The sequence below is a fragment of the Magallana gigas genome, chromosome 3 (genome assembly GCF_963853765.1).
Source record: "Magallana gigas chromosome 3, xbMagGiga1.1, whole genome shotgun sequence".
Lineage (NCBI taxonomy): Eukaryota > Metazoa > Mollusca > Bivalvia > Ostreida > Ostreidae > Magallana > Magallana gigas.
In genome coordinates this window covers 47,490,639-47,517,396 of record NC_088855.1, presented here as the reverse complement: position 1 = coordinate 47,517,396, position 26,758 = coordinate 47,490,639, and the positions used below count along the sequence as shown (strand labels likewise).

The window sequence follows — 26,758 nt, the reverse complement described above, 5'->3', positions numbered from 1 at the left end:
ATGTCATATATTAACAAGGATATTTTTAAATATTTTTATTAATGTTTTAACATTCTCTTGCTTGATGTAAACGAAATCAAAAGGTGAAGAAGATAAAAGCATTTTTCTTTTTCTGAATACAGATCTGAAAAAGAATCAGGTTCTATTAGATTTAATGACTTTATGACTATTAAAAAACAATTACAAAGAACTCTACTAATAACAATCTAACCACTCCGTCTTTTTTCAGTTATATTTTCATCTTCATGCCTAAATGTTGGGGGACTTTCTGATGTATCTTTCACCTCATTCCTTAAAAATGGTTGTTGTTCTAAATTCTTCTTATTCCTCACTATGTCACTCAATTCCTGACTTTCTACAAGATAAACTGTCATTTAAAAGATAAAACATAAGGTAATCAGAGATTACAAAGCTCACCGAGAGAAGGCATCAACTTTATGAAATCAAGGTGTATATATAATTCACCGAACTATCGAGGAGAAGCGTTCTTACTTTTTAACGCATACTCCTTCCCCCTCCCAAAACGGATAAGGATTTTTATGATTTGCGAATTAATGTTTCTTTTTTCAATAAAAAAAAATTCTTGACATGCTATTGTTTTTCAAATGAGCCTGCCCCCCCCCCCCCTTTCACCCAACCTCTCCAAACTTTCAAAGACTACTGGTACTGTACCAGTTATCGGCTAAGACCAGTTATCGGCTAAACTGAGAGTTCGGGTTTAAAGCACGCAACAATCCAAGATTTTTTAATTCAGTCGTCTTTTTCGAATAAAGAAAAGTAAGTTTGCTTGAAAATTTCCTTGAATATGTTTTATACATGAGCTTAAACGATCATTGTTTACCGCTGAGTTTACATCTTTGCACTTTTAGCAGTGGGGGAAGTGACGTAATAAGTTAAAAATAGAATATTACCTCTTTGTGATACGTTATTATATCCCTTCTTTGATTTCACATATAAAATCAATACATTTAACATGTATAAACAAAAGGAATTCACAAATTTCCGACAAATTCGTAGCGCAATTGAACGCCTGATTGCATAATTATGACCTGAATAGTCTACGATTTGGCGTATTACCGTCTGATAATAAACGAATAATTTTAGAGATTTGTTTATAATGTATCATGACCCCGACTACTTTAGTCTGACCCCACAAGTGGCATAATTCAAACTACATTTAGCAGAGTATAAAATCGACATGAACACGGATTTAACTATGTTATTATTACAAAGCCGATAACTGGTACAGTAAATCGTAAAAACTCGGCAAATTCGGGGCGCGCTAAAAAGCAAAAAAAGATGTTTTGGGTTCTAAATAATGATATAAACTAACAGATTGATAAATAAGGAGTTCACTTTTTAAAGTATGTCAAGTTTTATCCAAAAATATCAAGAAATAAGGAATAACGAAAAGAAAACGTTAAATTTTAGCCGATAACTGGTACAGTGCCAGTATGCTACGAGCCAGTATTGTGAATTCTTTTCTGAAAAATCAGAATCTGTGGTAATTTATCACAAACTGTATATAAAACCTGTATATAAAACCTTCAATAGTCCTTGGTTACTCTTGCGGATTGAATCAATTTTTGTTACAAACCTATACAACAAAGTGCTATTCTGAACTTAAAAGAAGTGCTTCACTTTATTTTGAAAGATGATTTGACGTTGTATATAACTATTTATCATTTTCATATGCATTTAATATTTTTAATTTAATGCTGCGATTGTAAAATTTTGGCTTTTTTAATCTCTATGTCTAATTTTCTTCATATCATGATCACACGCATTATCAATTTAAAAAAAAAAAAACCTAGCAACGCTTAATTGCTTTGACTTTGTTTCATTACAAACTCTTGGTATTTACTATATTGACTTGATAAAAACAATGAGTGATCGGAAATGCTGATAAGAATCTTCAATTTCTGCTGAAATAATCATGCTCATAGGAAAAAGATGATTACTACATTAATTATACATGAACATTTGATTTCATAGAACAATTTTTTTTGAGGGGGGGGGGGGGTTATATATAAATTCTATTCATATACTACGATAACTATTACTGCATGGAATAGCATCTCTTCAAATATAACTATTTTAGCTCATTTCTAGCTGATAACTGTATGGACAAAGTACAAAATCATTTTACCTATTTTGCACAGTAGATTATCCATATACCCACGGATGAATAAAATCGCAGCAATAGACAGGAAGACAGCAATGCCAGTAAAAATAGAGAAAATCCTTAAATAAAAAAAAAACTACTGAGTTTCAAGCTACGGTATCACAGTTTGGGATTCTCTACCAATCAAGTCATAGGAATTATGATCAAAACGAGACCACAAGGTTTTTTAGTAACCTGAGTTCGGGAGAGGTAACATGTTGTCAATATATATATAATCAAAATCTTTTCCATGAATTTAAGTGAATGATGACATCTTGTCCATAAGACAATCTGCTATTAGTCGAGGACAACCCTCATCAAGTCAAGACAACTCGCCCCGAATTTCTGACATGTTTTATATTTTTTTAACTTTGGTAAATTCTGTTACTTCTGTGATATTGTAAAAATCACAGAATAAATTATGCATTAAGATTCTTGATTGTGAAATACTACTTAAACGTCTAAAACCTATTTAATATAAACATTGGAATGTTTTTTTTTATAAAGAAGCACTAAAAGAGATATTGTTTACACTTTAGTTCGTTATTCGTAGTATTTTTCAGATAATCATGTTATTGAAATTGGTTTACTTGTACATACATTTACAACTTCAATATGTTTTGTTGGGTTTTTTGGGGGTTTTTTTCCTGTGCTTTCATTTTAGCATCCTGACCGATAAACAGTTTGTTTCTTATCTTCATTGTGTTTGATGATTTAAGATCTTATTGGATTTTTTATTTCATTTATCATCATTATCACAAGAAAAGCAAAACTCTATCATTTGATCGTTGAAAGCAAACCTGTATTGGTTTTACAACATAAGTGTAAGGTTTTTTACAACTTTAAATAGTAATTTCCTCTATATGCTCTGTAGCAACCTCTAATGATACACCGTCCACTAATGATATCATGTTGCATTAGTGGTCAGGATGTTGACCACTAATTATATAATTTTATCATTAACGAACAACCTAACCGTCCGCTAGTGATATAATTTCAGATTTATATCATTAGCGGTCAAAAATCGTAACCCCTAATGATATGGCAAAAAAAATGTGAAATAAGTTCTACCTTGACCACTAATAATATACATTTGCACACATTAATTTTTTTTCAATTTTCATTGGTGGGTGGATTTGCAACCTTTAATGATATAATATGATATAATTTAAATCTGGTTGTAAAGCAGCATTTGATTGGATAGAAAAAAATTAGTTAATTTGGATAACCTGGTTTGTACCTCACAAGACACGTCACAATGCACCAACGTCAAAAACGTAAGGATCCACTTGACGTTACGTTTGAATTTTGAACAGATTAATATCATTTTTAAAAATAAACGTTCTCAATTTGTACAGTAAGTAACAGAAAAATAAATTATAAGGAATAAACGCAATGTCTACCCAAGTTATGCTCGTACAAGTATTACATGTACCTGGGTTTGAGCAATTTACGCTTTTTTATAATTTGCTTCGCGGATTACAAAGCGTAAACTGCCCCAACCCAGGTTATACTCGTATAACTTAGGTAGACATTGAGTCCGTTTCTTAAATAATTAATATTATATAATGATAATAATAATAATATAATAATAGTTTATTTCCAATTTTTGGCCCAGAGGCCATACAAGAATACAGATATTAGACAGAAATGCCTAAAAGGGAGATTTTACATATAATAAAGTACATACACATACATGAATTTATAACAGCCCGGCAAATGACCATGCCCCTTAAAGCTCTCTTCACGTTTTAATGTCCAGTAATTTAAAAAATGTTTTTAAAAGTTTTTCTTAACTTGTTGTTTAAAACATGTGGTTTTGTACTTTTTTATATATAGAGAGTGAAATGTTAATTTTCTTACTAAAATAGACTACACTTTTGTACCAAGAGTTGAAATTGGACAGACTAAGATTAATAGTTTCTTTATACGCATTATGTAGCAGGGAATATATGTAGTGTCGAATCGTACATGAGTAAACCTCCGCTCTATTCTCACAAAGGCAAAATATCAAGGAAAAATGACGACATTTGCACTTGCAAACAAAATCTACTAAAGCGATGTCATAGATAGACAAGTCATGGACAATGATGACTAATGATGAGTCCAATATATTAGACAACCTCTGTATAATGTTGGATAAAGATTTGATTTCGATACGTTACGATACTTCATAAGAATTGGATAAAATTGGGGGGGGGGGGCAGTTATTTGATAATATATATATATAGTCCTTTATTGTAATATACCATTCTGACATTGCCCCTGACATTTTGCCGTTTTACTTGAGATGAAATAGTCGCATACAGACATAATACATACAATTTATGACTTTGTCTGTTTACTTCAAAATCCAAATTGAACATTATTAAACAAAAAGGAGTTGTGCTAGATATTTTTAGTCGATGAAAATTTTGAAGACAAGCAATTTTGTTAAACTTCGAAAATTGAGACCAAAAGTCGTGAAATTTATACCTGGGGAAATATATTTCAAACCTCTTATGACATCGACACGTTAAAAATTGACCTTGTTGAAAATTGACTCCGACTTCAGAGTTTTAAACTGTCTTTGAACAGAAGTGTTACTTGTTCTTCATGGTCAAACTGTAAATGTATTTACTTAGAAGTTTCAGTTTCAAAACCATAACTCTTTCATACTGTCCGCTATATTTGCCGACTTGGTTGATTTGACATTTCAAAGGTTGATTTTCCGACTTCAATCATTTAATTTTTCATATGAAGCAACCTCTAATGATGCACCGTCAGTTGTACTACAGACCACAATAGCCAAAAGTCTTATCAATTGGACCTTTTTATGTTAATGAAATCCCTCTAAAAGTTTTACAATAATTTTTTAATATCGTGAAATTGCTTTTCTTCAAATTTTTCCTCTACAAAAAATATCTAGCACAACTGATTTTTTGTTTAATGATGATTAATTTGGATTTTGAAGTAAACAAACGAAGTCATCCGTTGTATGTATTCTGTCTCTATGCGACTATTTCATTTCAAGTAAAATGGCAAAATGTCAGGGGCAATTTCAGATTGGTGTATATTACAATAAAAGACTATATATATATATATATATATATATATATATATATATATATATATATATATATATATATATATATATATATATATGATCAAATAACTTGCCCCCACCCACCCTCCCAATTTAACCAATTTTTATGTAGTATCGTATTAAAATCAAATCTTTATTCAACATTATACAGAGGTTGTCTAACAAATTAGACTCAACATTAGTCACCATTGTCTATGATTGTCTTTTTTTCCTTGAAATTTTGCCTTTGTAAGTATAGAGCGCAGGTATATTATATTATATCATATTATATCATTAAAGGTTGCAAACCAATCCACTAATGCAATTAAACATGTGTGCAAATGTATATCATTAGTGGTCAAGGTAGTACTTATTTCACATTTTTTTGCCTTATCATTAGGGGTTACGAGTTTTGACCGCTAATGATATAAATCTGAAATTATATCACTAGTGGACGGTTATGTTGTTCGTTAATGATAAAGTTATATCATTAGTGGTCAACATCCTGACCACTTATGCAACATTATTTATATCATAAGTGGACGGTGTATCATTAGAGGTTGCTACAATGCTCTATCAGGAACATTTTTTTTCATAAATAATAGAAAACAGATTGGTCAATCATTATACATACACTGCATTTGCCGATTACAAAGTGAATTTAATTTTTAAAAAATAATAAATGAATTAAAGTTGTGACCGAAAGCTTTCTTAATGAAAAGAGTTTAAAGAAAAACATAAAAAAACCAAAAACTGAATATAACAAATCATAGAAAAATATCTAAAATAAAATATGTGGATGAGTTTTCTTCATTGGGGGTTAGTGGTCCTTTATTGAGGGCAGGTTGTTTTCGGTTGTATGAGGGGCGGTTAGTCTTCAGGGCAATTTGTATTGACTCTATTTAATTTGAGCAGTTTAAAGTTGAATAAATGACTTAATCACTTTGAAAGGGTTACTATTCTTACAAATCTTGCTTTAAATTTGATTTAATTTTTTATCAAATATTTTCCATAATAAAAAATGTAATGTAATAGTAAATAAAAATAATTTCAATCAGCGAGACAATGTCAAAATCTTAACCAAAAAATGTGTTTATATCTAAATTGAAAAAGACCAAATACTCAATGTAAGTTTAACTCATAATAAAAATTATCACTTACAATCCTAAACGTAAGAATTTTTTTCTATAAAATTTGTAAACAATGTTTAAATCAATATGAGCTGCAATTTTTATGCCGATTTTTATTTTTCGAAAATGTTATTTTCTACTATAATGACGAAAAATATCATTTTACTTTAATCTCAGTTAGCCTTAGTTTTGTTGGAAACGCTGTTAAGAAGCCTTAATTGAAGCGAAATTGAATTATTTTCGTCCTGTACAAAAATTAAATTGCTATGTACTCCTTAGAAGAGAAATCTTTCTTCTGACAAAAAATCTTGATTTTTTCAAATCTTATTTATCATAAAAATTAAGTTAGATGTAGACTTTGCATACTAACAGGTTTTTCTAGTAAAATAAAATTTAAAAAAACCCAGCTGATATGGCTTTAAGTACTGCTAAAACTTTTCTTATGCTGTCGTGTACATGAATAATTACAAATTGGACCATCCCGTCATGAAACTAATTTTGGGTAAATACATATACAATGATCGCTAAATCTGTATAATAATTAACTAAATTATTAGTTCATTGATAATAGTTTTTACGCATAAGCAAAGAAATTTACCAGGCTTTTGAAGATTTTTCAATATCTCCATTTGATGTCAAATTGTTTGATGTAACTAGAGCTGGACTGAAATTAAAAAAAATTCAATATCCATTTCCAACACAGACAAATTTGCACTTAAATAATTTCTGAATCTTTAAAAGTATACCTCAACAATGTCATAATTAATTTATCAAATGTGTATTTACAAACAATGACTCAAAGATATTTTGAATAGATGTGAAATAGCATATAGTCAATGCACTAATCTCTATTCATACATCTATTTATGCTTTCATTAAAACATCTGACAACTTACAAATTATTCAAGGTACCTTAAATTTAATCTAATTCTATTAAGATAGATTTCAGAAGAACAATGTTCTAAAAACTGAACATTTGCCAAAACTTCATTATATATTGAATTCCTTGACGTTTGTGATACAATAAGGTTAATTTCTGAAAGACGTCATAAATTTAACGTTTTTATGCTTTGATTCTACGTATTTGTGTCCATGAATATTACTATTAAATTATATAATTCATAAAATTGGCCCTAATTGGCACGTGGCACTTAGTAGATATCAGTATTATTTTTATGTTATTGAGTAGTATCTGAGTTAAATATATTTCATTGTTTTTTGACAAGGATATCATCATGTCTTGTAACCAGTGTATTATATAATTAAAAATTAAAAATGAAAAATTTATAAATGCAACGACTTCCTTTAGAGCATATTGCTTAAAGTTCATGGGTGTTAGACATGTATTCCAAAGCTCACTTATTCGACCACCACTGTTGCCTTGATACTATGGGTTTTCTGTTTTATCTACATTGTTCCTAATCCACCCTGCTGCAAATGTGTACGAGCTTTCTTTCGATGTTTAGATAGTACTTAACAGGTAAGCTGAATTTTCCTTTATTTTTAAAAATATTTTGTTATTTGGAATGAAATCCATAAATGTGTAAAATTTGGGGGGGGGGGGGGGGGGGGGAATCCAGCTTGGCAATTTTTGCCAACATCATTTCAAACCTACCATTGGAATCTCCTTTCAGTGGAGTATAAAATGAAATAGTTATAGTTAGAATTTGCAACGTGAATTAGTAACTTTAAAGATATTACAAATGTTTGTACTGCTATAAGCTCAGAAGATCTTTTTGTTGTTTACAAACACTGAAATAAATTCTAACAGGTAACTTAAGGTAATTTCTGATGTAAGATAATGTAAAAAAGCACTTGTATATGATGTTTTTAACAAAAATTTGCAACACTTCATGGTCTTGAAAAAAATTGTATACTGTAGTTTAAATTTGATTAAAATTTAGCAGTATGATTGTCAAGGCCCGAAAATAAATATATTAAAATAATGAACATTTGACCGTGGGTTTTAGATGAATTGAGGTTTATATACTGTAAATCAACTTTATTCGAGACGACTTTATTTCGCGATTTACTTCTGATAAACTGATTTGCGACGACAAAAAATTGTCACCAAGCCTTATCCAGACCCGTCTTGTTTTAAAAAGCGTATGACAAAAACTGGTTTCGGCGAAGAAAACCTCTTTTTCTTGCAAGTGAAAAAAAGTTGGTTTACTGTATATTTTACGGGTTTGAAAATTGATAAATATCCTAAATGACGTCATCATACTTTAACTTTTACCTTTAAATATGACCTTAAAATTTTTAAGGGATAAAGTCTGAACAATTGTGATAGATAACATCTAAAATTTCAGGTTTTTACTATGAATGGAACATGAGTTACACAATTTTTAAAAGACACAACGCTCAATTGCATTTAAACAAACGAACACCACCCAAGGGTAAGTTTCGAAATTGTCAAAGTACACTCAAAATACACCTCAACGTTTGTGTCTTGAGATTTATAGGTATGATTTATATTATTTCCATAAGATGATAGATTTAAATTAATTTCTTTCACATAATATTAAGCTATTATTTTACGTGTTTATGGAATATTTGAACTAATTAATTTCACAGGTGTTTCGTACTACCTTAATATGTGATGGAATTAAGTATTCACGGAGAGTACTAGGCTTTGATGACTCTTATCACCTTAGCATCATTGGAGCAAGAGTAAAAAGTAAAACACCAGCCCAATACGCCTTGTGAGTCAAAAAGTATTCAACTGATTAACGGTTACCTTAATGGTGATCCAGCAAAACAGGTTTGGTAGGAAACAGTGACTTTTTCAGCAAAAGCAGGAGGTATGAAAAAGTATTAAAGCAATGGTCTTCCACATAAAGCTGTAGGGTTAGCATGTACGCTTTAAAATTATTGGGACATAATTTGACTTTTTTAAGTCTTTGCATCTTTGTACGTAATCATAGACTACATTGTAACTGAAACTTTGTTTAAGCTCTGCGTCAAAACATATAAACATCATGTCATAGCCAAGCTTTTAAGTTCAAGATGCATGATTTGTTACAGCTGTAAATTTGTTTTATCTTTTTTGTATATTTAAGTTTTGTTTTAGATATTAGCTGAGCACAATTGTTTATGATATTTTAATATATACAGTGCCAAATTCTATAAGGATGTTTTAAAACTTAATGCAAAAATTATGTGTCAAAATCAACCGATAGGCAAGAAAGGTTTGCCATCAACAGAAAGTCATGAATTTCACAAATTACAGAATCATCCTTTCTTTTAATGATTATACACTATTTTATTCTGCCTGCTTGATGCCTATGATAATCATGAATTACACAATTAATTTGCTTGTTCTACCTAGTGAAAATGCTGTAAAGCTTATGCACTGCAACTGATAAACTGGGAGGGCAGTTAGCTGGATAATGTGAATTTAACAATTTATTACAGTTTACATTCAGTAAAAGATCATTTACCTTGTAGAAGTAGATAAAGATGTACTACTGTCTCTTTTCGCATAACATGCAGTAACTGAAAGAGAAAATGAACAAAAATAATTCATTCAATTTCGAATCAAATCAACAGTTAAGCGGGTATCCTAAATAATTCTAATCTCTGTCAATCATTTAATGGCATGCAAATTTGTATTATGACTGGTAAACCAATACCCCAGTTGCATCATCTTTTCTTTAGTTGTCAGGTATCTTTTTTGAAATATTGATTTTAAGAATTTTACATAATATATGTATTTGCTCATGTAATGTTATTCCTACAAGTAAAGTTCAGATTAAAGTTTTACACAGGTATCATTTCTGCAAACTTAGTTCAGATTTAGGTATAACACAAGCATCTGCACATTTAGATCAGTTATTAGAATTAAACAGGTATCATTCCTTTAGATTCACTAAGATATAGTTTAAGTTATATTGAGATATATAATCTGCTAATCAGTGCAAGAATGGTATCATAATTTAGGCAAATACCGGTAATTTCAAGAAAAATGGATAAACTCAATCTAAAATCATTGTGTTTCGATGTTAGACTTAAAGCTCACCAACTTTGTTGCAGTGAGTTTCATGAAATATATCGAATCAATCAGTATTACTTTGAAATTCATAACTGCCATCTTTTAAATAAAATCAATCTTTAACTGTCCTTTTGGGTTATTCTAAATTTCTTCTAAAATAATTATCTAATAAATATAAATTGAATATCAACCTTATTCGTACAATATAGATGGTAATTTAATTAATTGCGTATATTAATTAATACGTTTTATTTTAGTTTTATACTCCAAAACAATTGATTAACTACTGAATTTAATTTTGAGATTTTTAATGGAAGTTTCTACTCATTAAAACAATTTTCCTTCAAAAGATTTAACGCATTATGGAATATAAAAATACAATATTTTTGAGATTGTGAATAATTTCAAAAATGACAAAACATTTCGTGGGTTATAAATTATATATATACTATGTTACCATAATATAGCTTCTGAAGATTTTAAAATGAAAGCGCTTAAGCTATATTGAACGTTTTTCGTGTTTTCTTATTTTACTTAATATATATATATATATATATATATATATATATATATATATATATATATATATATATATATATATATATATATATATATATATATATATTTTTTTTTTTTTTTTTTTTTTTTTTTTGAGGAAGCTATCTAGAGGCCTTTATTGCGGCGGCATTTCAATATTTTCGCACTCTTCAAAAATTATTTTGAAAAATTTCAATCCCTCAGCAAATAGATGTTTCTCTTGAATCTTAATAATTTATTTAATCTTATTTTTGTTTAATGTATAAGTTATATGCAGAATATTTGTTATAGCGGGTAAAGCAACATCCTCGTTTACCCACAATGTGTCGAACTAATCCCGTCATCAAAAATATCTTTCATACGATTTTTTTCATTGTTCTTAATAAAATAAATGACATTAACAATTTCTCATGATAATTTATGTGTTTATCATTAAAACTATTTATAAACCATATTTTCATGCATTGTTTTCTGAACGCATTTTTACGATTTTCACGATATAAGTTGACATTGCAAATAAACAACAAACTGCCTGCACCAGAGTAACTACTTACACTTTTCGTATTTCAATAAATGAGCGATGATGACCGTAAGCCATAATTAATTTAAACTAATAATTAATTATTGTGGTCAGGTCAGGGGTAGTTTGTATCAAAATGTATACTTGCATTAAAATTTTCAACCCAGAAGCTACAAAAAGAATTGAGGCCACGCATAATATATGCATATATAATCAATTTCAGTTAAAATTTTCATTCCTTCCCGTTCTTTAAACGCACGATGCTGTTGCATTTTAATTTCATCCAGTTTTAAAGTGTTTAGTCTAAGAAAGCAAAGTAAGAAAAAATCGGACGCAGAAATTACAATAATAATTTAAAAAAAACTAACCTGGTTTAATGTATTAAACAGTGTATTATATCAATATGTAAAGTGTAAATTCCAACGCTTGTGCCCGATTTCATCTAGTAAGAGTAATAAAAACATGCATCTTAACTAATGCAAGTATCAAATTAGTAAATAAACTATATTTTTATGGTATCAAATACAAACTTTCTTGACATTAAAGAAATAAATCTTGTTGGAATAAAAGAAACGAAAATCAAATAGTATTCACATATTCTTGTGTTAAACATTTAAACCCATTTGCTTTGGGGTTTTTTACTTTGTTTTGTTTGTTTTGTTTTTTTGTTTTAGTTTGTTTTTGGCTTTTTTTTCTTTGGTGTTCTTTTTGGGGGAATTTTTTGGGGGCTATTCATTGCAATGAACTTTGACAAAACTTAAAATCCACATTACTTGATGTTTCAACAAAGTTACAGCTTTTCGATATAACGGTTTTTAATTAGAAGATTTTATTCAATTCCAATGCCAAACAAGTTTCAAGTATTTTAAATTAATATCCTCTTGAAAAGGGATCTGAGACTTTGTTTTGAATAGCTTGAACCTGTTTACCTAAGAGCGTTTTTGCCAAGTTTGGTTGACAGTGACCCAGTAGTTCTGCAGAAGAAATAAAAATGTGATAAGTTTACAACGACAACGAAGAAGAGATACAACGGACAAATTTTGATCAAGAAAGGTCAACTAGAGTCTCTTGCTTAGGAGAGCTATAATATTAATTTACCCGCATCGATATATCAATATTCAAAATCAAAAGACACATCTTGCTAAATCAACATTTTCAAAATATGTATTTGCATGCAGGATAACAAGAAAAAAATCTCCAGAGTGAAGGTTCTCTTATCGAACCCGCATCCTATTACAGAATATGACTTTTCCATATACCGGTTTTTGCAACAAAAGAAAATCATTCAAAAAAAAAAACAAAACAAAAACTCATAACGCTTTTTAAGTATTTTGAAATGTTATGCTAGTAGATTATCTAAGTAAGTCATGCTCGATATGCAAAGCAGTTTTCAGTGTTTGTCTTTATAGTTTAGCTATGGACCTGAGCGTTACAATTGAAATCACCAATATATTTCCAAACAAAGCATAAGTACATCAAAACTTAAATGAAGGACATAACAAGAGGCCCACATCGCTCACCTGAGCAACAATTGCCTTAACTCTGATCAAATTAGCATTACAGTATCAAAATCAAAATTTCTTAACATATAAGTACAGTAGATCTTTCTCAAATATCTGCCGATTTTTATCCACATATCTTTTTTGGTAAATGTCAAGCCCCTTTTGTTGTTGTACCAGTAAGAAGATTTTTCACTATTTTCACTATAACTCCCCCCCCCCCCTCCTCCACTTTATGGCCCTCCTTTTTTTTAGGGAATCATGCTTTGATCAAATTTTATTCTGCACGACTCGCGCTTTCACACAATTTACTGCTTTTTGGACTAAAAACTTTCCAAGAATATTTTTAAAGATTTTCTCTATATATTCCTATGTAAAAATTCATCCACCATTGTGGCCCCGCCCTTCCCCCGGGGACCATTATTTAAAAAACTAGAATCTACACAATCTGAGGATGCTTCCACTTCAATTTGAGTTTTTCTGGCCTAACAGTTTTTTTTTTTTTGTTTTTTTTTTGATGATCTTTAAAGATTTTCTCTATACATCCTTATGTTAAAATTCATCTCCCATTGATGCCCGTCCTACCCCCCAGGGACATTGATTTTAACAAACTTGAATCTTCACTACCTGAGGATGCTTCCACTCCAATTTGAGCTTTTCTGGGCAAATACTTTTTGAGAAGAAGATTTTGAAAGATTTTCTCTATACATTCCTATGTTAAACTTGATCCCCCCATTGTGGTCCCACCCTACCCCCGGGGACCATGATTTCATCAAATCTGGATTTACACCACCATATGCTTCCATTTAAGTTACAGCTTTCCTAGTCTGATAGTTTTTAAGAAAAAGATTTTTTTTTAATTTCTTATTATATTCCTGTGTAAGACTTAACACTACCCCCCCCCCCTGCACCACCCCTGGGCAATATGATTTAGACAAACTTGTATCTACAATGTCTAAGGATTCTTCCACACAAGTTTGAGCTTCTCTGGCCTAATTGTTTCCGAGAAGAAGATTTTAAAAAAAATTCTCTATATATTCCTAGGTAAAACTTGATCCCCCATTGTGACCCCACCCCCGGGGACCATGATTTGAACAGATATGAATCTAAACTATCTGAGGATGCTTCCACTCCAATTTTAGTTTTTCGGTTCAAATACTTTTTGAAAAGAGGATTGTTAAAACTTTTCTCTATACATATATTCCATTATGGCCCAACCATACTTCCGGGGACAATGATTTGAAAAACTTGAATCTACATTACATGAGGATGCCTCCACACAAGTTTAAGCTTTTCTGGCCAAAAAGTTTTTGAGAAGAAGATTTTTATAGATTTTCTCTATACATTCTAATGTAAAATCTATCCCCCATTGTGGCCCCACCCTACCCACGGGGACCATGATTTGAAAAAACTTAAATTAACACTACCTGAGGATACTTCGATACACTGTACAAGTTACTGATTTTCTGGCCAAATAGTTTTTGAGAAGAAGATTTTTGAAAAAAACCAATAATTCTGAATTATCTCCCCTTTAAAGAGGGTGTGGCCCTTTATTTAAACAAACTTGAATCCCCTTCACCAAGTGATGCTTTGTGCCAAGTTTGGTTGAAATCTTTCCAGTGGTTCTGGAGTAGATGAAAATGTGAATAGTTTACAACAACGACAACGCCAACGACGACAGTTAACGGACAGATTTTAATCAGAAAAGCTCACTTTGAGCTTCCAGCTCAGACGAGTAATAAACGTTTCAAATATGGACGAGAGGAACAGCATTTTACTTACATTGGATATTTGAGTTGGACTTGAACTGACTAATGCGTTCCGAACAAGTCAGATTGATTCCTGGTTTGCACTGCCTTTCATCAACATTGCCACTTCCATATGTGTTGAAAATTGCACATTTCCCTTAAGTGAAAAAATAATCATGATTGTACATAACCTTATTGGACAGACATGCATTAAATTCTATTTTTTTCATTGTTTTCAAATACTTAAGTATTTAATCCGGTACAACATAAACTATTATTTATTGATAGTCATCTATTTGTGAACATATAACAGCAAAACATTTAGTAGTTACATCAAAACATGAAAATGCTTTGTTTAAGTTCAATGTCAATACCAAGATATCTATGCAGAGGAATAAAAAGGTATATCTGATATTCGATGTCTTATTTACAGCAAAACCTATTTTGCTGAAGATTAAAAGAAACGCTTCTACTGATGAAGGTCATAATAACACTGTACGTCAATTTCAATTTCTTTTGTCTGATATAATTTTCTAGTAGTATTTCTTTTGTATTAATTATGTGGGTTTTTTTTAAAAACAATCATCGTTAAATATTACTGCGATACAGGAATTTGCATTGGTGATAACCTCTTTCCCTTTAGTATGGAACATGGACTGTTTTGATGTTTTATATATACCGCGGTAATCAAAAGATTTTGAGAGAGAGAGAGAGAGAGAGAGAGAGAGAGAGAGAGAGAGAGAACTTCGGCCTTCTTCTGAACATGAATGCGATTATCAGAATAAATACCGTATAACGGGTATTTTTTACTGCTGTAATTTTTTACGAATTTGTCATAAAATAGGGTGATTTGAATTTTTACGCTTTTATTTTTACGAATTGGACATGTCCGTAAAAATTAAAATCATCTGTGGTAAAAGGGGGGGAAATTTCACCGTGACTTTGTTACAGTTAACATATGGAGGGTAATCGTGTTCAAAAATCCAGACATGTAAACTTGTAAATCCGAATATGCAATCGTGTTGATGTGTGAGCCTGAGCATGAATATGTGTAATTCTGATCGTGTAACCTATAAAACTCGGGCATAAACACGTGTAAGATTTGACTCAGTTCTTCGTATGATGCACATTTTGCAACTTTATTGTTTACATTAGTTAATTAAACCTTCAACTTTGCACACTTTCACTCCGTAGTTTCTGCGTTTGTAACGTCAGGCTCGGCAATAGCACATCTGACATGATACAAATTGACAAATGTAAAGTCTACAAGTTTGTCGAATTTTGACATGACCTTATATGGCAACTGCCTTGCTGCGGGAAAAGGCATGCCGTAACCGCCGGACCGGAATGAACGAAAAATAAACATAATATTCAGATAAACTGTTGCAATAAGCTCTTAATGAACGACACATTTTCTATCGAAAACACCGGTATTATTTTTAGAAAAAAAATTGAGGTACGGTATGATTGAAACTGGACCAAACAGGAAGAGGTTCATGTACAAAAAAAAATCGTTGCCGATGTGACGAATGCGCTAATTTCCGTAATATCATTCTCATGGTATTATAAAAGGAAATGCCTAATATCTTATATCTCTAAAAAAATTGACATGTAATTTAAACTTGAATATAAGTAAATGCGTACTCTTTTCTAGAAATGAGACGGATCAAGAAATTTCCTAAGGGGGTAAATATATTTTGAGCGGCATGGGTTTCGAAGACCGCCGTGAGGTCCCATGTAACTCCATTGCTTCTGAATTCTAAGAAATTTGAGAGTGAATTTTTAACCGGGTTTCCGATCATTGAAATAGTAAAAATTGCAGACGGGCGAGTGGCTGTCAAAAAGGTACCCTTATTGTACCGATAACTTGAACAGTTTTCAAGATAGGAAGTTGTTCTTTTGCAGATCATTTATACATATATATCAGAAGTATGCAAATTGCTAGGATTTTGATTTCTGATAATTTATAAAAATATCAGCTGTTGAACTTCGTCATTTTTTTAGCAAAAACATTGCATATAGAGTACCCCATTTTTATTCTTGTTATTTTTCTGAATTTGTTAGAATAAACGACCTGCAAGGATTTGGTAATTTTTCGCGGAAGAATTTATGTTACTTTACATGTATTTATACTTTTTGTTGTTGTGTAAGTGAAAGATAAATAATAACACAATCTTCATAATAATAAAAAAAACTAGCGCATATTTTTTGTGCGCCGTAAATTGAAGTTTTACTATGGGAGGCACTGTAGCTCAAAGATCGTCCATCTGTATTTTTAGACAGGGAGCTACAGACCTGCAGCTAGTTCACAAGTGGCTGTAAAGCTGTATTATACTAGCTCTCCAGAAAATGAATATCAGCCAACTTCACAAAGTGAGTCTGTATTGAACCGACATTCAGGACGTCATACTCAATCCCGTAATAATTGCTTAAAATAATTTTTAAAAAATGTCAATTTTTACCTGTATGATAGGCTTTTTTTCCTATATATTGCCGACAATGCAAAGAAACATTTCTAAAAATAATTTATACACATTTTAATTTCACGACAGTTAACCTTATCTTTGGAATTTTCATTCATTTTTTTAAAGAGGGTGTCGCTTCTTATTTCTCATATTACCGGGTAATCACAATCTCAAAACCAATGTCTTTAAATAGTTTGTTTTTCTTATCGATAACTTTGCAACTCAGCTGACGGACCCCGTGTAATTTTTCGCGTGGGGGGGGGGGGGGGGGTGTCTTGTCACAGCTTTGTGGTAGCGATATTAAAGGATGCATTTGGAGATATTTTCTTAATTCAGCCGAGGCCTATATATACTTTAACAATTTGTTGCATGTACTCTAATAACAGTGGCGTCGGAAGCAAATTGATAGGGGGGGCTAAACTAATCATGAAAAATATTGACAAGAATTCCCATAATCATGAGAATTCTAATCCGTGGGGGAGGGTATACCAATAACTCCAATCTTACCTGCCCAATTCCCCCCCCCCCCCCAAATCATGAAATTCCTAATCCGTGGTGGTGGTGGTGGGGGAGAGGGGGGGTGCTAGTATACCTACTGTGACTATTAATATTTCATTCTCTTTAAGGTCTTTTAAGGAACAATTTTGTTTGTTGCGAGGAAAAAGTAGAGGGGGGGGGGTTGAATCCTCCCTGTTGCTATGTTCCTAATGGTTAGGTCTAACTTGGCAAAAAAGTGGGGGGGGGGGGGCTAAGTCCCCCCCCCCCTAGCCCCCCCCCCCCTCCCCGTTTAGACGCCTATGAAAAAAAATGCGTATATATCTTTATACACGTGTATTCAAACAAAGTCATTAAATGTAATTTTTTCAGTTCTAAGAGGATATCTGAAGCCGATCGAATTCTTTACTCGCATCTTTTATACATTCTCTTGAGAAAATGTACACCAATCTCATAATTTAATTTTCCGAAAAATAATACTCTATGAAATGTTGTTATCTAGAGATAATATGATTATAGGCTTACCTAATATTTTTTTTATTTATTCCGTCCCTATTCCGGCGATTACGGCATGCCTTTACCTGCAGCTAGCCTTTTTCTATCAGTGACGTCACTGTTTCCATATAAGGTCATGTCAAAATTCGACAAACTTGTAGACTTTACATTTGTCAATTTGTATCATGTCATATGTGCTATTGCCGAGCCTGAAGTTACAAACGCAGAAACTACGGATTGAAAGTGTGCAAAGTTGAAGGTTTAATTAACTAATGTAAACTATAAAGTTGCAAAATGTGCATCATGCGAAGGAACTGAGTCAAATCTTACACGTGTTTATGCCCGAGTTTTATAGGTTACACGATCAGAATTACACATATTCATGCTCAGGCTCACACATCAACACGATTGCATATTCGGATTTACAAGTTTACATGTCTGGATTTTTGAACACGATTACCCTCCATATTAACACACATACAAATCAGAAAATCGTTTTTTATGATTGTGTTTATACTAGGGATGTAAATCGGTCAATTTTTAGTACTTGGTAACTCGGACGCTTTTTTTGTAAATATGTAAATATTTGTAAATATGTAAATATATATGAACAAGTACATTGATAACTGTAAAAAAAATTGGTCACTTTTGTAGAAATTCCTCCTTATGTCTAAGACGAATGTGATTTAACATGTTTGTTGTTCCCCCCGTATAGGATAAGTTTATTTCGCACAGCTGACATTTTACGTTTTTTGAAACTTTGAAGTCAGTGGCGGCATTTTAGGTCTGCTCAATTTCTCTACTGTGTGCTATCTGATTTATATAATAGACTATATAATCGATGTTCAGTGAAAACAAATCATTAAAGTAAGCCAAAAATAAGGGTAGAAGACAGCCAAAGGTGACAGGTGCTTGGTCACGATAATTACTATATAAACACTGCCACTGGCGATAACGGTCATTTAGCATATTTAGAGGCGTAGGAAATCCTAATTACTGTATGTACAAGTGCAATGGACATTTTAAGTTTTAAAACCGATGTTTTAATGCATTAGTAAATAAAATTAGAAATATTAAAAAATATATATATATTTATGTAAAGGATATAAGCCAAAAACTGTCCATTCTGTGAGAGAAAGAACTGATCGAGGCCCGAAGGGCCGAGATCAGTTCTTTCTCTCACAGAATGGACAGTTTGAGGCTTATATCTGACTTAAAACATTCTCCTCTTTTGTTTTAAGAATAGACTGCAATAGGTACACCAGTAGACAATGAAAATAAAGAGAGCTATTTTTAACCACCCCTAACAAAAAAAGCAGTCCTGAGTAGAATTCTGTTTCTATTGTCTACTTAGTGGACAGGTACAGGTGACTTTTTAGGTATAACTTGAACTGCTTGATTTATTATTCATTGTACCGAGATGTCTTCCTCTGATGGAGAAAGCATTTTCTTTAACTCAGTCAAAATTCAAAGATGATAATGAAAATCATCCAAACACGGATGGTGTTCTAAGTGACATTTTAGATATGGAGGCTGGGCCAGATTTTGATTTAATTCAGAACTGTGTCTTTTCTATCTGTTATCTCTGATGAAGATATGATTAACGCCAGTCACGAAGTAGAGAGCATTGATAGGTTTTTAAAACCTCTGAATCAGCAGGATTTGGATGACTTAATACGGAGTGGTTTGTCTAAGAAAACGGACATTGAGCAGGGAAATATTTCTTTCAAATTTAAATTTTGAAATCCTTATAACACATATGTATAACCGGTGAAATCTGGATTTGAATACTATTTTCCTGATTCCACAGATATATACAACTGCATTTGGATTATTTTTCAGAGATGTATCAGTTCATTTGGATTATCTTATGTTTAATTATGCTTAATTAAATTTCGTTTTGTTTTCAGATGTATGGCTTTGCATGGTATTTGTTTTATTACACGTCACATGTACCTGTCCAATAAGTTTACAATTACTATCCATTATGTTTTATTGGGCAGTTTTCAATGTCCATTCTTTAAAATAATGGACAGTTTTTTAAAACTTATTGGACACTTACAGGTAACTTATTGGATTTGTTTTCAAATTTACAAGTACTTTATGCTATATAATAGCTTAGAATAACAAAGGATTACATAACAAAAATGTTTTAAATATATATATATTATATATTATATATATATAAACTTCTGTGAAAATTTACGCGTTTAAATTTTACGGATTTATAAAACTCGTAAAAATTAGTAAAAATTAGCAGCACGTAAAAAATACCCGTTATACGGTATTACAATAGGGCTGATGAAGCCTTTTAGTGTAGGTTTCGTCAGATGATTCCTGGTTCAAATTGCGCTTGAGACATAGCCTTGTTAGAGATTCTTAGGCCAGCAGCTTTAGTTAGGCCAGTTGCCCGGGGAAAAGGTCTTAGACTAATAAGGTCGGTAGCCTTAATCAGTAGAATTTTAAAAGGGTAGTGATTTTGATAAAGGTAACGTTGAATCCCTGTTGAATTGACGTTTAATTCAAGTGTAACAATTTAAGTAAACATTTTGTACTAGATATTTTCATAAATCAAGTGCACTGCAGGATCTTTGGTGTAACTGGATATGTGTCTACAGATGAACTTTATAACCCAGGCACGTAGCATCGTTTTTGAAAGGGGGGGGGGGGGGCAGACTCATCCAAAAATACTTCGCAAGCAAAAAAAAAAAAAAGAAAAAAAAGGGGGGAAATAAGACTTTCTCAAAATCTTCAAAATCCTAATCCGTTGGGGGGGGGGGGGGGGGTGCTGGCATAGTTTATAACTTCAATTTGTATCCTTATTTCTTTATTTTCATATCAATTTTTTACATCCTCCAAAAAAGTGGGGGGCCAACTCCATGATAATTCTATTTTTTATACGTAATTTTTAAAAAATTAGTTGCTGTGAGAAAAAGTGGGGGGCCAGTCCCCCCCCCCCCCCTGCCCCCCCCCCCCCTGATGCTACGTGCCTGTAACCGCTCGGCTGGACACACGTTAAACATGTTACCGTTTCATTTAAGCACAATTCACTTTTAGCTCAATTTTGAAAAACATCAAACTCGAAGTTTTAAATTTACATGGATAAAGTAGAAGGTCGCATGGAAGTGAATATGCATATGAATTGTTATATAACCTTTAAAATGTAGACTTTCAACATTTTATAGAACTTAAAGTTATTCAATGACCAATCCTAACCTTAAAAATTAAAATTGACTTAGGTATTTTCATGCAATAATCCTGATTTTTCCCAAAGGGGGGTGGGAATGGAAGTCTTATTTTACTGAATTTCCGCCGCATAATATCGGTAATTTGACTGTAAGTTTGAGAAATTTTTATTTTTCGGGGGGGGGGGGGGTTCATTGTAATACTGCAATGTAAAAATTATCATATTGTTGAAAAACATTACGTTGTGTTTTTTTTGACAAATGGCAATGAATAGGGTTCACTGTGCTAAAAGAAAAACAAGAGCTACACAATGATTAGAAACGTGGTCGCCCGTACCTCGATGTATCCACTTCCACTCCCTACAGACCTCAAACTCCTGGGTATAACTCTCATCAAGGAGACAGTGATAATCATGGTGACTACAGATCAGTCGGTGCTGTTGGTTTGATGGTTTAGCCAACTCCAGACAAGTTGTGTTTACAACAAGCCTTGACTGTGTCTGGACATTTTGAATGACAACACATAATATGAACACTTTTAACCAAATACCCATTCGTCAATCGTGTAAATTTTCTGCAAAATATACGTTAAAATGATATAAATAAAATGTACACATTCATAACACGACAACCTGTATATTGCAAGTACATGTATTTGTTTGACCACTGTTGGTTTGGGAAATCGTTGGGTTTTTTTTTAATATAAGCAAAAAGAAAGACTTACCACGACAATTGTTTCATAATTCAACAAAGTAAATTCGTAATTTAGTTTCCGTCATCAATTATCAACATAAGCAATTTCTACTTTCGTTTCAGAAAGTGGAAATGCCATTTGTTTCACTGTACTTTCGTTTTGAAAGAGGTATGGTCACGATTTGTTTATGTTCTTTTTCACCCCTGCGAATGTTATTGTCATTCAAATTTTAGACCACGTGGTTTTATTTGACCCTTTCGGTTTCGCAGTAAAAACCGTACCTCATGTATAAAGTCTATTTCACAGTATTAACGTTCTTGTAGTCAAATATAAAATCTAGAGATTTATTGATTTTAAACCTTATTTTCATTAATTGGTGAATTGAATGTGTTCTAGAAATAAATGTGACTATACAAAAATAAGTTTTTGTCTGCTGTTGCAACAACTAACATGCTTAAAAGAGATCCCTCCTGAGGATTAATTTTTGATCCGCGCCTGACCTAGTAATAACATCAATAGTGAAACAGACTTGACCATTGTATGCAGAATGTTCCTTGAAAATGGCTCGATATACTAAGTTTTAATGCAAAACAGACACCCATTATTCTTTTTTAAAACATGGTATTGCACACCACAAGCATCAAACATGGCTATGATTTTATTAAGCAACCCAGTGTTTATATTTTCAACCACTCTAAACGTGGTTGAACACGAACGATAACTCTGTTCTGAATATTATCGTTTAATATAAATAACTGCTAGATGGTGAAATAAGACATACATCTTGAAAGCTTTTCTCGCTTTAACATAAATCAAAGTAGGATATAATATGAAAAACGACCGGTACTTACGTATTTTGAGAATATTATCCGAACACTTATACTTCCGCTTGAAATTTCACAGGAACTAAACAAATCTCGGTGAAGTCTCGTGAACTGTCATTCGAGCACCTCTGGATTTATTAATTACTTAGCAACGATAAAGAAAACATTCCGAACACATTCGCAGGGGTGTTTTTTTTAATTTAATTTGAACAGGTAAGGTATAATAATTAAAAAAAATAATTATAACTTTCAGGTAGAAAATTCTAAGGCAAATGAAGCGTTTACAAGTGTGTACAACTGATGGGTGTACAATTAAAAAATACAATTGCAAATGCTTCGTTTACTTAAAACAAAGTTGTGACATCCGTACTCTGTTTATAATTTATGTCAGCTGGCAATTAAATAGAGGGAAGAAACCCTGACCATGCCATATTGAATCACGAAGAAAATTATGAATACTTTTAAAATAGTTAAACCATTTAATCTTTCTTTCATGTTAAGACGGAATACGTGTACCACCTACCCATAATTCATTCTTCTTGCATCATTTTACCAAGCTGTTGTCCTGAGTCAACACTTATACAGCTTCCTTTGGGAAAGAAAAACAAGACACAGTCCTTAATGGCCACCTGTTTGACATACCTACTGAGAGGCCCGACAGAAATATCCCCTTACCTCCCCCGGGTATTTAGAATGAAGCAATCAAAAATTATAAACCAAAATTTAAAAACTAATCGAACTGAATGCATGGTACCAAGTGACTCCAACAGAGACGTTCGAGATATTCAATATCCGCCAGTGTGAACAATTTCTATCAACATCGGACTTCACACAGATTGTTTGGAGTGTTTCTAAGTTTAAAGTGTACTGTCAAGACAATTATGTTTCACTTCATTTATACATCAGATCATTTGTATTAAGAAATGTGTACCATGTTTGCTGAATTCATTTAAAATGAAAATGATTTCTAACGTTCTAAATACATCAATTCATCGGCAAAGAATAGCTTATTAATATTAAAACTCTATTTTTTTAAATAATTTATTTGTTTTTGATTTTCATTTTCACAATCATATATGATTTCATAAAAGAAGGTAATATATATAAGAATTTTGTGGCATTCTCACTTTCACACTTTCTCTCCCTTACATACTACATTCATAAAGGATTTATATATACACATGCATATACACACACATATATAAAGAGAACAGTTGTTTACCATGTTTAAAATTATATCTCAAATATGTTTTCCAATTTACCCAGAGTTTATTAAATTTTGTGATTTAAATGATAAATGATGTAACATTTCAACAATGTCAGGTTTTTTGTCTTGTTTTGAACAATTAAAAATGTATTGCTTCTTTGTACAGAATTATAAAATTAACTACTTTGTTGTAACCACTGAATGGAAGTTCACCAAATAGTACATTTTTAACATTAAAGCCAACTCTATTTGAAGTTTTTCTATAAATATACATACTAAGATTATTCCATATAGGAAGTATTTCTGAACATGTCATAAATAAGTGCTGAATTGTTTGCACATTTTCCTTACAAAAAGCACATACATCATATGAAATAACATTAATCTTTTTCAAATAATAGTTTGTTGGAAGAATTCTGTGAAGAATTCTGTATTGTAGTGATTGTATTGAAGTATCAGTAGTTGTCTTAAAACAAACTTTAAAAAAATTATTCACAAAATCATTTATATTTAAGTGAAGTGGTAGTTCAGTGTTAAAACTCTATTGTCACTGTTGCATATATTATGTACAATTAGTTTAAGTTTCAATTAAGGAGCGCATAGATACCTCTTATAATCACTTACATCTCCAATGCACACCTTTTTTAAGGTGCAGATGGATTTCTTTCATCATTGACAAATTAAACAAGATTACAACAATTAAAACAAAATACCTACAAACAACATTAAAGTGAATATTTGGTTTGACATCATTTAGTTTTACTTTCAATGTACAATTTCAATATTGTTCATTAAACAAGAGTCCAATAGGCCTTAAAGCTGTTATGAATTCATAAAAGCATTTGGTCGCCATATTAGTTTCGATCGCTCCTCTACCGCCACTGGGGTATATATACCGGATGAGAAAGTTACGGTCGGTTGCTTTCCGATCTAGGCATTCACGTTGCAAGGACTTCTAAATGCATGAACTACACATTGTAGTAAAATGTAATAATAAAGAATAAAGAAAACAACAATCAATGAAATACAAAATGTATTTATTCTTAGAAAGGATGTCCAAGGTATCCGTATTATTTTGCACAGACAGTGCTGCCTTACTTCGCATGCACATCGAACACGCGTGTCGTTCATACAGAGTGCATAACGTCTGCATCTTCTAGAAAACCCCGGCGACACTACATCCAACACAGTAGCTAAATGATAGTAAATCCAAGAAAGTAACGTTTCAGTCCGTTCCTACAAAACTCCCCGTTTATAAAATCAATGTGATAATTGACATTCCTTAATCTGCCAGAGTCTGTGGTTTGCGCATGTGCGATGTCATAACATTCATACACAGGAAAACGGTCTACAATTATCGAGGAATTTTTGAAGTATCTGCGCCTTGATTTCAGTCTCTCTTGTTTCGTCGTTTATTAGATGTATCTTGCCAGTGAAGTGTTGTCATATTTTTTTGTTCAAAACCCGTTTTTACAAGTCTTTTCGTCCAAGGTAACGTGTTCGGATGTATCCTCGAGTATGAAATTCCTGAATGCGGTGAAGCACAACGAATTAACACTATTTGGCCATATCCCGCCCCATCATTACGACCTGAACCCCTGATCAAAGGGCCACGAATTTCACAATTTCGGTAGAGGAGTTTTTGGACATCATAACCATACATTCAGTTTTTCCCCACCTGTGTGGGAGTAAAAAAGAAAATGTTCTTAAGATGTATTACATTTTCACTATATGGCTAAATTGGCCCCGCCCTAAGGCCTAAAGCCCTGTCCCAGAGGTAATGAATTTCACAGCTTAGGTAGATGAGTCCGTTGACATCCCACCCATGCACTCAGTTTTATTCAAATATATTGGAGAAGAAAAGAAGATTTTCTAAGATTTGATACACTACGACGGACGAAGACTAATTGCATTAGGTCACTTTAGTTGACTCAGGTGACCTAAAAACTATGAAAAAAAGTTGCACGCTATTAAGTGTTTACATGCAATACATGCTGGTAATTGTTTCCCCCAAAAGTACATATGCGTATTGTACGGTATGTTAGTTCTTCATCTAAAGCTTAATTCATCAAAATCTTTGTTCGGTTTGAGTATAATTGATTTTAATATTTATTCTTATTACTTTAATAATTATTGCACAATGTTATGAGTCATTGGATACATGTACATGTATGTTGTACACATATGATATTGTATAGTACAATGCACACCACTTACGTCTTTTCTTATGCATACATCTTTTTTTATTCGCATACGTTGTCATTCATAACATTATTCAATACAGAAGACGCGTATCTTCAATTGACTAGCAAGAGATTTGTGAAAATGAATACAGCATCAAGATCTAGCCTATTGAATTCTATTAAAAAGTGTTACTGTCTAAAGTAGCTTATTTTAAATCACAGGAACATGTAAAAATTTCACAAAAAATTAAAGGAACACTGCATTTTTACACATACCACTGAAATTGTCCTTGACTGGAGTACCCCCGCATGCATTCAATACTTTTCTTTATCATCAAAAATCATTTAACCGGTTAATGCATATCGTTGTGTTCAATGATTCTCCAATCTTGTATGATCGCAACACTATTTTCTGTTGCTCCTCAACTGCTATTTGGGTTTAAATGCCGGTCGAGAAAGTTACGGTAGGGTACTTTTCAATCAATGTTTTCAGGTTTTATATGTATGAACTGCACTATGGACTAATATGTTAAAAAAGAGAAACAAAACAAACA

General features: G+C 32.0%; 1 protein-coding gene across 2 annotated transcripts in view; it reads right to left on the bottom strand.

Annotated features, from left to right (window-relative positions):
- Window positions 1-26,758, bottom strand: part of LOC105321429 (serine-rich adhesin for platelets) — a 71,159-nt gene that overhangs the window by 10,827 nt on the left and 33,574 nt on the right. Inside the window, exons 1-7 of one of the 2 annotated variants that reach the window (XM_066080080.1) lie at window positions 22,021-22,156; window positions 21,634-21,870; window positions 14,691-14,813; window positions 9,802-9,856; window positions 6,957-7,022; window positions 2,150-2,244; window positions 212-367 (exon numbers count right to left, since the gene is read on the bottom strand). The exons of the other annotated variant lie outside the window; for it this stretch is intronic. Coding sequence (XP_065936152.1) covers window positions 212-367; window positions 2,150-2,244; window positions 6,957-7,022; window positions 9,802-9,856; window positions 14,691-14,813; window positions 21,634-21,850 — 712 coding nt within the window. The 5' untranslated portion in view covers window positions 21,851-21,870; window positions 22,021-22,156. Of the gene's footprint in view, window positions 1-211; window positions 368-2,149; window positions 2,245-6,956; window positions 7,023-9,801; window positions 9,857-14,690; window positions 14,814-21,633; window positions 21,871-22,020; window positions 22,157-26,758 lie in introns of those variants that run through there. 2 annotated transcript variants of the gene reach the window in all.